Source organism: Hyaena hyaena, unplaced genomic scaffold, assembly GCF_003009895.1.
Source record: "Hyaena hyaena isolate Hyena2069 unplaced genomic scaffold, ASM300989v1 scaffold_467, whole genome shotgun sequence".
Taxonomy (NCBI): domain Eukaryota; kingdom Metazoa; phylum Chordata; class Mammalia; order Carnivora; family Hyaenidae; genus Hyaena; species Hyaena hyaena.
The window spans coordinates 573,456-585,486 of NW_024081100.1; the positions used below are offsets into that span (position 1 = coordinate 573,456).

The window sequence follows — 12,031 nt, forward strand, 5'->3', positions numbered from 1 at the left end:
GTTTTAAATACCTATACCATCTCTGCCACACCAGCGTTTATTAATCTATGTTACAAACAGGATTTGCACTAGTGTTGATTCAATTAGGGGTAGTTCTAGTTTATAATACAATGTGCTTCTTAATGGTATCACTATTCAAGTGCCAGTAGAAATCTCTGAATCTTAATTCCTTCTTAGATACACAACAGCCATATAATAAATACTACCTTAGAATTTAAAAGTGTATCATACATCAGAGAAAAATCACTGTCTATGAATTGTTCTAAAAATAAGGTTAAATTTTAAATAATTATGTATATTATCATTTACCAAATATAATGAAATAAAATTTTGGAATTTGCTTTTAAGGGTCTAATGGCTATTAGAAGAAAAGTATCTTTCTTGTTTGGTTTCTTTGGGGGTAGGGGGACATGTCTTCTGCATCAAAGCCAGGAGAGAAAGATGGTGGAGGAGGAAGACCCTGAGTTCACTGCTCCCGTGGACGCACCAAGGCTGCAATTACACATAGAACAAGTCCCTCTGAGGGCGGCCTGAGGGCCCAGCAGAACAGAGCAAAAGGTATAAAGGGAAAGCCACATAAATAAGGGGAGGAGGGGCAAAGACCAGGCTGGCTCAGGAATCAAGCCCTAAACAGTGACCAACAATGGAAGAGCCATCACAGAGGCACGGATCCTCCCTGAGCAGCCATGGGTTCAAGGCCCCCGCTGAGTGGCCCTGCCCAGAGCGCTAGAGGGTTACAGGAAACCAAGACTCTACTTTTTTTTAATGTTTATTTATTTATTTTGAGACAGAGAGAAAGATAGTGTGTGACAGTGGGAGAAGGGCAGGGAGACAGAGGGAGAGAGAGAATCCCAAGCAGGCTCTGGACCATCAGCACAGAGTTCAAGGTGGGACTCAAACTCACCAACCTGAGTTGAAATCAAGGGCCCGTCACTTAACCAACTGAGCCACCCAGGTGCCCCAACACTAGTCTACTCTTAAAGGGCTTGTGAGCAATCTTACCCCAAGACACAGCACAGAGGTAACAGATTTAAAAAAGCACTTGGTCTAGGGGCACTTGGGTGGCTCAGCTGGTTAAGCCTCTGACTTCGGGTCAGGTCATGATCTCTCAGTCTGTGAGTTCCAGCCCCGCCTAGAGCTCTGACAGTTCAGAGCCTGGCACCTGCTTCGGATTCTGTGTCTCCTCCTCTCTCTGCCCCTCCCCCACTTGTGCACAGGTGCTTTCTCTCAAAAATAAACACTAAAAAAAAGTATTAATTTTAGTATGTGTATCAGAGGAGAAGAGATCTTTAGAAACTTTCTCTGGGAATGGAAGCACTAGTGAAAACCATTTTTCTTGTGCTCTGGCAGATACAATTTCCAAACACTCTCTATCCTCCTTGCTAGTACCACTCATTGAGCCTCTGCGGACTCGGCCGCCCAACCTGCCCACCCCATCAGGTGCCCCTCCAAAGTGGCTTCCCACACTGCTATACCCAGCAGGTAAGCCAAGGCTGGGCCTGACAACCCTGTAAAAGCAAGTCCTACCCAAGGAGGAGGAGCAAAGGCCAACCCACCTACCAGCGCACACAGCCGCAGTCACAGTCAAGCCTAGAGCCGGCTGCAAGAGGCTAACTGCACCCACAAGCAGCGCACAGCAGCTGCAGCCACGCCCCTCGGCCCGGGATCGGCCGGCCCGCCCCACCCACCATCGCCCCCCACAGGAGTCAGAGGCCCATCACAACAGAAGGGCACATAACAACCCACACACAGGACACCCCTGGAGCACCTGGTTCTGGTGAGCAGGAGAGATTTTGCTTCTGGGCCTGGTAGGATACGTTCTCCATGAGGATCCTACCTTCAAGGCCAGGAAACAGAGCAGACTACCCAGTACATAGAACTAAACAGGAAAAACCAGGAAGGGGGCGCCTGGGTGGCTCAGTTGGTTAAGTGTCCGAGAGAGAGAGAGAGAGAGAGAGTTGAGAGTTAAGTGAGAGAGAGAGCGAGAGAGTATTAAGAGCAAGCAGAGAAGAGGGACAAAGGGAGAGAAAGAATCTCAAGCAGGCTCCACGCTGGGTGTGGAGCCAGAGATAGGCTCAATCCCATGACCCTGGGATCATGACCTGAGCCAAAATCAAGATGGATGCTCAACCAAGTCGCCCAGGCACCCCTATGATACAAATGTTTTTATTGGTTTTTTTTTTTTTTAAGTTATATTTATTTTGAGAGAGAAAGAGAACCAGCAGGGGAGGGGCAGAGAGAAAGAGAGAATCCCAAGCAGGCTCCAGACTGTCAGCACAAGTCTGACTTGGGGCTCGATCCCACAAACCGTAAGATCATGACCTGAGCTGAGATCAAAGTCATATTGTTAACCGACTGAGTTAGGCGCCCCTATGATACACTTTTTAATCAAAGTTTTCTTGAAATTCATCTCACTACCTGAGTTTTACAGCAAAAATTACTTGGCCCAACTTTTACCACAGTCAGCTATTTATAATGTAAACAGAATTGATAGACAATTTAAAACAGTTTCCAAACTGCCATCTTTCTCCAGCCTACTTTTCACAGTAGACGTGCTAGTATTATAAGACATATGGACCTGAGACGAACCTTCGTTCTCTTTAGAAGTTTACTCAGAGAAGTCATATTAAGAAATGAAGGTCAAAAGGAAGAGAAGAAAAAGGAGGTGAAACACAGACGCCAAATATTACATAGGTTGGATTCACTGAATGAATGAATAAAGGAATGAAGAGATATACAGATAAAAAGAGAAAAACTTGAGTTTGTAATGTACCTCAATGAGTAACGCAATCATCTTTTTCCCATCAGCTTCTGGATTTGCAAGTTTGTTAAATTCCAAATCGAAATAAAGCTTGCACACAGCATTTTCAGGAATGACTTCGTAACAGTGTAAGAGATTTTTTCTGAATTGAATAATGCAAGATTGTTAGGTTTACATCTTATATCTTTTACATCATAACAGTTGCTTTTCTATCTCAAGATATTGTATTAAGTGTGATTTAATGACCTAACTATGGAACAATAAAGGCATGGCAAAGCAAACAACTCACAGCAGGCTTATGGTTCGCAGTATTAAGAGCTTCCATCAAACAATATGTAATGATTGTATTCTGTGACATTATTTAACTTGAAAATTTATCAACCTCAGGCTGATAATTTTGACATTGTATGACCATTCTTTGGTTTTTGGTGTCATGATGAAGCAAATCCTGTCTAAGAAAAGAACTTTCTCAAACTGGAATCCCAATATCACGTACATTCTTGGGATTCGACAAATATTTTTATGAGCATTTTTCAGTTTTGTATTCTCATTAGGAAAACAGTATTTTAAAAATTGGCTAAAAACATATTCTGAATCACCTGACTTCAGGAGCTTTCAATGCTCTCACGTGGATCAAGAGATAGGACTTTAACACAGGCTAATAAGAATAGACACTGACTTGATAAGGAAAAGATTACTTATGCTAAGTGAATTTCAGATAACATCCTATATAAGTAAAAGGTTTGTAATTTCAGTAAGAAAAAGTGATGGGGGGGCGGAATTCAGTCATCATGTGACATAGATTGTTTAGGAACTCAAAACACATACACGGTTGATTACACAGTACTCCTCTCCCAACACCTGGTGAGATCATTCAGTGCTGCCTTGACAAGGAAGGTCCAGAATTCCATTCCACCAGTAAAGGACTATTGTGTGATTGAGAACTACAACAGTTAATTCAGCCAGAATCAATGTCATAAACATAACTAGATGAAGGAAATATAACTTTAATATGCTGTCCTTTACACACTTACCGGGATTTATAATAAAACCAAAGTTGAGCATAGGTTGTTACCAGGTAAATACGTTGTCCATCTCCTACTTTGTATTCCAAAGCAAATACATGAACATCCTTCATAAAAACCAAAAATAATAAAAGTTAATCGAGTATAAATCCAAAAACCCACTGAAGCTATTCAATGTTTATGAAGAATCTTATCAAATTTTGGAAAACTGGAATTTGAACATCTATCTGTATTACTAAGTAGTTATTTTATATTAAATAAAACTAAGTATTTTAGTCTGACTAGAACTAAAAAAACAGTATATTTACACCAATCAAAATCTTGGCTTTAAATGTAAATGGCCTAGGGACGCCTAAGTGGCTCAGTCGGTTAAGCGACCGACTTCAGCTCAGGTCATTATCTCACGGTTCATGGGTTTGAGCCCCACATTGGGCTCTGTGCTGATAGCTCAGAGCCTGGAGCCTGTCTTCGGATTCTGTGTCTCCCTCTCTTTCTGCCCCTCTCCTGCTTGTGCGATCTCTCTCTCTCAAAAATAAAAATTAAAAAAACTTTTTAATGTAAATGGCCTAAATTGTCCAATCAAATGACTAAGGGTGACTGAATGGATAAAAATTTTAAAAAAACAAGACCCATCTATATGCTGCCTACCAGAGACTCACTTCAGATTGAAAGACATATAGACTGAAAAGGGGATAGAAAAAGATATTCCATGCAAATGAAAATGAAAAAAAAGCTGGAGTAACAATACTTACGAACAAAATAGATTTAAGACAAACACTATAACAAGAAACAAGAAGGGCATCACATAATAAAGGGATCAGTCTAACAAGAGGGTACAGCAATTGTAAATGTCTATGCACCCAACATAAGAGCACTTAAATATAGTATGCAAGTATTAATAGACAAAGAGGGAGAAAATGACAGTAATACGTTAACAGTAGTGTACTCTAACACCCATTTACATCAATAGATAGATTATCCAGACAGAAAAATCAGTAGAGTAACTCTGGCTTTGAATGATACATTAGACCGTATTTAATAGATATATATACACAGAACATTTCATCCCCAAACAGCAGAAAATACATTCTTTCCAAGTGCACATGGAACATTCCAGGATAAATCATATGTCAGGCCACAAAACAAGTCTCAATAAATTTAAAAGGACTGAATCATATCAAGCATTTTTTCCAACAATGATATGAAACCAAAAAGTCAATTCAAGAAAAAAACTGGAAATAAATAACATGCTACTAAACAACCAATGGGTCAATGGAGAAACCAAAGAGAAATAAAAAGATACCTGGACACAAAAGAAAATGGAAACACAATGGTTCCAAATCTATGCAAGACACAGCAAAAGCAGTTCTAAAGAGGGAAGTTTACAGCAATACAGGCCTACTTCAAGAAACAAGAAAAATCACAAAGAAGCAATCTAAACTTACACCTAAAAGGAACTAACAAAACAAGAATTAAAAAAGCCCAAAATTAGAAGGAGGAAAAGAATAAAGATCAGAGTGGAAATAAATGAAGACTAAAAAGACAATAGAAAAGATCAATGGAATTAAGAACTGGTTCTTTCAAAAGATAAGCAAAATTGATATAACCAGACTCATCAAGAATAAAAAAAGACAACTCAAAAATAAAATCAGAAGCAAAAGAGAAGTTACAACAGACACCACAAAAACCCAAAGGATTAAAGGGACTACTACATCTTATGATTAGTTATCAGTCTTTTAATAGGCCTGTTCTGGAAGATGAACTTCATCCTGTTATCAGCCCACCCACTTTTAGGTGAGGCAGGATGATGAGAGTGGGCTGGAGAGAGCTGTTTCATTAGGTATTTTGTTATTTAGTTCAGCTCTGATAAAACCCTGGCAGCTTAAGCTATGGTTCAATAGTATCTCCTAAGGGTAGACCATGTTAAAAAGAACAGAATGCTTCGACATATTTCTAACTGGTTCTTTCTTTCTTCTCCCTGCTGGAAGCATAAGGAGATTTTTCTCTGGTGTTCATTGTGAGAAACTGATAAAGCTCCAAAGGGAAAATTCATAAAAGTGTGGGGCCATTTCCTCCTCTCCCTCCACTCCAATGACTGGGTCTCCCTGGTGATTTTACCTCAGACTTGTCCACACTGAGACTCCAGCAATTCAAAAATTACAGTCCAGGTTTCCCTAACTTGACATTAGTTCCCACAGAGCAGAGGTTGCTGCTCATGGGTCTTTTCTCCAGGAGGCTGTGATTCTCTGTATTTGTCTGTCAATCTTTTCCCATTTGGAGGGGGCAGTGGTTTACCTGTGTTCTAACACTTCTCTTACAGATCTAAGAAAAGCTGTTGATTTTTCAGTGTGTTCAGCTTTTTATACTTATTAGGTTAAAAAAATAGTGTTATTAGAACATAGTGCCAACTTTTAAGCCTCCTATATGGATTGGAAATTGAAAGTCTACCTATGTCTTTTAAAATATGTATCTTTTTTATGATGTGAATTTGTCACTGTTTTTTAATACATTTTTAAATTTAAAAAATAAAAATAAAAAGTGGGAAAAAAATAAAGGGACTAATACAAGAAAGTATGTGCCAACAAACTGGACAACTTAGTAGAAATGGATAAATCCATAGTAACAAAATTCTCCAGGACTGAATCAGAAAGAAAGAGAAAATGGGTAACTAGTAATGAAATTGAAATGGTAATCAAAAATTTCCCCAAAAACAAATGCCAAGGGCCAGATGGCTTCACAGGTGAATTTTACCAAACATCTTTTATTTTTTTTTTTAAGTTTACATATTTATTTTGAGAGACAGACAGACAGTGGGCACAAGCAGCAGAGGGCAGAGAGAGAGAGAGAGAGAGAGAGAGAGAATCCCAAGCAGGCTCTGACATCAGCACGAGCTTGATGTGGGGCTTGAACCCATGAACCACAAGATCATGACCTGAGCCAAAAGCAAGAACCGGACACTCAACTGAGCCCCCCAGATGCGCCTCACCAAACATCTTTTAAAGAAGAGTTAAAACTATGCTTCTCAAACTATTCCAAAATATATTAGAAGTAGGAATGCTTCTGAATTTGTTCTCAAAGAATAGCATTAACCTCAAACCAAACCAGACAAAGACACTACCAAAAAAAAAAAAAAAAAAAAATCAGAGACTGATATCCCTGATGAGCACAGATGTTAAAATCTTCAACAAGGGGCGCCTGGGTGGCTCAGTTGGTTAAGCGTCCCACTTCAGCTCAGGTCGTGATCTCACGGTTCATGGGCTCGAGCCCCGCATCCAGCTCTGTGCAGACAGCTAGCTCGGAGCCTGGAGCCTGTTTCAGATTCTGTGTCTCCCTCTCTCTCTGACCCTCCTCTGCTCATGCTCTCTCTCCCTCTCTCTCTCTCAGAAGTAAATTTTAAAAAAAGCATTTAAAAAAATTTTAAATCTTCAACAAGGTATTAGCAAATCTAACACAATACGTTAAAAGGATCATTCACCATGATCAAGTGGGGTTTATTCCAGGGATGCAAGGATGGGTCAATACCCTCAAATCAATCAACATAATACACCACTTTAATAAAATGAAGGATAAGCATCAGATAATCATCTCAATAAATGCAGAAATGGCATTTGACCAAATTCCATATCCCAACACTATCAACTAAGTATAGAGAGAACACCTCAACATAATAAAGACCATATATGACAAACCCATAGCCATTGTCATATTCAACAATGAAAAGGGGCACCTGGGTGGCTCAGTCAGTTAAGCATCCAACTTTGGCTCAGGTCATGATCTCACAGTTCGTGGGTTCGAGCCCGGTGTCAGGCTCTGTGCTGACAGCCAGCTCAGAGCCTGGAGCTTGCTTCCAATTCTGTGTCTCCCTCTCTCTCTGACCCTCCCCTGCTCACGCTGCCTCTCTCGCTGCCTCTCTCACTGCCTCTTTCTCTCTCTCTCTCAGAAATAAATAAAACATTAAAAAATTTTTTTAAATGAGAAGCTGAAAGCTTTCCCTTTAAGATCAGGAAAAGATAAAGATGCCCAATTTCCCCACTTTTATTCAACACAGTCCTAGAAGTCCTAACCACAGCAATCAGACAAGAAAAAGGAGGGTAAAAAAAGCATCCTAATCGATAAGGAAGAAGTAAAACTGTCACTATTTGCAGACGACATGATACTACATATAAAACCCTAAAGACTCCACCAAAAAATAATTAGAATAAATGAATTCAACCGAGTGACAGGATACAAAATTAACATACAAAAATCGAGTATACTTTTATATACTAATAGTGAGCTATCAGAAAGAAAAAAAACAATCTCATTTACAGTTGCAACAAAAGGAATAAAATACCTAGGAACAAATTTAATCAATGAAGTAAAAGACCTGTACTCTGAAAACCATGAGACACTGATAAAAGAACTGAAGACAACACAAATGGAAAGATATATAATGCTCATGGATCTGTAGTAATACTGTTATAATGTCCATGTTATCCAAAGCAATCTACAGACTGAATGCAATCCCTACTAAAACATCAATAATATCAATCTTTCACAAAACTAGAATAATCCTAAGATTTTTACAGAACCAAAGAAGACCACAGATAACCAAAGCAATCTTCTGGAAGAACAAAACTGCAAGTATGACAACCCCAGATTTCAAAGTAGATTACAATTCTACAGATATCAAAACAGTATGACACTGGCATAAAAGTACACACATAAATCAATGCAACAGGATAGAGAGCCCAGAAATCCACAGTTTTAAGGTCAACTAATCTATAACAAAGGAGGCAAGAATATGCAATAAGGAAAAGACAGTCTCTTCAATAAATGGTGCTGAGAAAACTGGGCCACTTTTTTACACCATACACAGTAATAAACTCAAAACAGAAAACCATAAAATTCCTTAAAGAAAATACAAGCAGTAAACTCTTGGACATCAGTCTCAGCAATATTTGTCTGGATCTTGGTCCCCAGGCAAGGGAAACAAAAGCAAAAATAAACAATTGGGACTATACCAGACAAAAAGCTTTTGCACAGCAAAGGGCACCAACAAAATGCAAAAGCAACCTCCTGAATGGGAGAAGATATTAACAAATGATATGTGATAAGGGGTTAATATCCAAAATAATAAAAGAACTCCTACAACTCAACACCAAAAAAAAAAAAATCTGATTTTAAAAACATGCAGAGCACTTGAATAGACATTTTTCCATAGAAGACATATAGATGGCCAACAGACACAAAGAAACGCTCAACATCACTAATCATTCTGGAAATGCAAATCAAAACCACACTGAGATAACAATGTTTCTAAGGATTTGGAGAAAAGGGAACACTTATGCACTACTGGTGGGCATGTAGTTGGTGCAGCCCACTAGGGAAAACAAAATGGAGGTTCCTCAAAAAAAAATTAAAATAGAAATACCATATGATCCATTAATTCCAGTAATTCAGTATTCACCTCAAGAAAATGAAAGAACTAATTCCAAAGAATGTCTTTACCCGTATTTATAATAGCCAAGATATGGAAGACACCAGAGTGTCCACTGAAGATGAATGGATAAAAATGTGGTATATGTACTCAAAGGAATATTACTGAGCCGTAAATAATGAAGTCTTGCTGTTCACAACATGGATGGACCTAGAGGGTATTATGCAGTGACATAAGTTAGGAAAAAAAAAAGATCACGTGATTTCATTTATATATGGAATCTAAAAACAAAACGAACCTCAAAGAGACTCAAATACAGAGAATATACTGGTGGTTGCCGGGAGGAGTTGGGGGAGGCATGGACAGACAAGAGAAATAGATGAAGGGGATTAAAGAGTATAATCTTCCAGTTATAAAATGAGTCATGGTGATGAAAAGGACAGCATAGGGAATATAGTCAATAATACTGTAGTAACGTTGGTGATAGATGGTCACTAGACTTATTGTGGTAAGCATTTTATAATGTACATAACTGTCAAATCACTATGTTGTTCACCTGAAACTAATACACTACTATGTCAACTATATTTTAAATAAAACTTTTAATTGTCATTACAAATTTTTCAAACTGGCACTATGCATGTCGTTTTTCATTCTTAATATAAAGTAAATGGCCAATAATTCATAGGGATATGTTTTGTAAACAGTTTGATATTTAGATCACAATTCTTTAGATCATGTGGGCTGAAATGAACACAAGCAATAGATCTTTTTATTTTTTTAGAAATCGGAAGTTATAGTAGCTCCAGAAATAAAGGCAGGAGATGAGAAAATTACCTCTTTACAGCTTTTAACAAAATTAAACGCCGGAGTTTGCCGATGAAATAGTTTCCAAACGGAAGGTGGCTCTTCTGGCTTGGACAGTCTTGGTCTGTATACTGAGGACAATGGCTTCCTCTCATAACGAGCTGCTCGTTCTTCAATTTGCTTCAGTTTTATTTTCCATTTTCTCTCCATTGGTTCAGAAGTTATGGGAAACTAAATCCTATCCTGTGTAAGATTTCTATCAGTACTAAAACCACCAAGGACATCCATTTCTTGGTTTAGAATATATATATTTTTTTGGTGAAACTTCAAAACCCATTTCCTAATGGCTATTTCCTTATCCTACACACACACACACACATATATATAATGAAATATACATAATGAAATATCTATGTGAAAGTATTATAAAAATTTTTTATATATATACCACATGAAGTTTTAAGGTCAACATGGCTAGTTATCAAGATCTTTAGATCTTGCCTCTTCCATCTAATAATGCTAGGATTTTAGAAGCTCCCTGAGCCTTAACTGCAAAATGGAGATTAATATCATCCTAAATACTTGTAATTATCAGGATAAATGTGTTAACACATAAGAAACTGTTTTGTAGCTTACAAAGTCACATGTAAATCCAAGTGGGTTTTGTATCATTATGACTTTCATGAGAACCACTTGAATGCATCAAGCACATTGACCTTGCCCAAGAGGTCTTACCACTTTGGCCATCACGCCTGTGCTACTACTTCTCAGTGCAGAGTTCATTTCCAGACACCACTGTGCAACTCTTAGTTCCCTTTTCTTCTGTTTCTTTCCATTTCTTGTATTTTCGCCCAACACAACCGTTAGGAGGACAACACAGTGTACAAATGGAAATTGAAATATTGGCTAGTTTCGCTTTAGGATGTCTATGTTAACCATAAGCATGATTAAAGACAGGAATAAATGGATTTTAACCTATGTCTGTTACTGACTGTATTTTTGTGATTAGTCAATGTGAAATGATGGTCTTTTCACTTTTGTTTATTAAGAATATGTATTTTTGTTTCCATCTTAGCCATGTCAAGGTGAGGGGACCAGGCAATACTTTTTCGACTTTTGATTATGGTTTACTTACCAAAAAAAAAAAAAAAAGTATGAGTTTTTTGAAGGGGAAAAAGGCTTGTATCCTACATAGATAATGGCCACAAAATTTCTGCCACTCTTCCCATCAGCAGATGCTGCCTGAGCCCACTCCCCTACTGACTCCATGCTTGGCCATGTGAGTTGCTTTAGTCACATCAACAATGTGAATCTCAATGTGTCAATGTCACACCAACAAATGTGAAGCAAACAGTGGTACAAGAAGCGCTTCTGCACTGGATTTGGCTATGCTGTAGTCCTGCCCTGAGACTGTCATGCCTCATAGAGGACAAAAAGCCATCTGGAGAAGAAGCAAGTTACCCCAGGTAAGGCCAACACCAACTGTCAGATATATTGAGTTAAGCTAGTTTGATCCTCCACCCACCTGAATTCAATGCAGAAGTAAGCCTGAATGAGTTCAGGTGAGATCTGTCAAAGGCCAGTAAGAAGATGTTCAACCCACAGAACTGGAAGAAAACAAATTTTTTTTAAGCCTAGAAGCTTTGACTTGGTGTTTTACACAGACATAAATAACCGATGTAGTCTCTCTTCATGCATATCATCTATGTCATAATTTACCTATATAGAAAACACATATTCGTTTTATAAACTAAAACATAAACTATAGTATTTGAGGGGAAAATGCCTATTTACCTTTGGCAATGACTTTCCAGTACTTGTGCTTATCACGTTGATAAATACTCTCTTGAATTTTAGCAGAAAACCTTGCAACAACACAAACTCACCGGCAAATGATACATTCCCAGGAAGAAAAAATAGGTTCCTCCTAAAAGACGGAGATGGTAAAATGTCAGGACTGTTAAATTTCACATTTGACTCCGACCATAACAAACCTAAGAAAGATTACTCTCTCAAAGT

General features: G+C 38.4%; 1 protein-coding gene across 1 annotated transcript; it reads right to left on the reverse strand.

Moving 5' to 3' along the window:
* Positions 1–422: 422 nt before the first annotated feature.
* LOC120246366 (DNA-directed primase/polymerase protein-like) lies at positions 423–12,031 on the reverse strand. Its single transcript, XM_039253834.1, has 6 exons — positions 11,807–12,031; positions 11,538–11,619; positions 10,043–10,255; positions 3,796–3,893; positions 2,774–2,903; positions 423–530 (listed from the first exon to the last, which is right to left on the reverse strand). Exons 3-6 carry the CDS (start codon positions 10,220–10,222, stop codon positions 423–425), a joined length of 516 nt encoding a protein of 171 aa, XP_039109765.1. The 5' UTR covers positions 10,223–10,255; positions 11,538–11,619; positions 11,807–12,031.

Bases quoted from the DNA above. Each gene is read 5' to 3' on its own strand.
- LOC120246366 (XM_039253834.1), bottom strand. From the start codon at position 10,222: ATGGAGAGAAAATGGAAAATAAAACTGAAGCAAATTGAAGAACGAGCA. The intron at 2,904-3,795 runs GTAAGTGTGTAA...TATTCAATTCAG, and splicing joins TGGTTTTATTATAAATCCCG to AAAAAATCTCTTACACTGTT. The intron at 531-2,773 runs GTACATTACAAA...CTGGGCCCTCAG, and splicing joins TGATTGCGTTACTCATTGAG to GCCGCCCTCAGAGGGACTTG.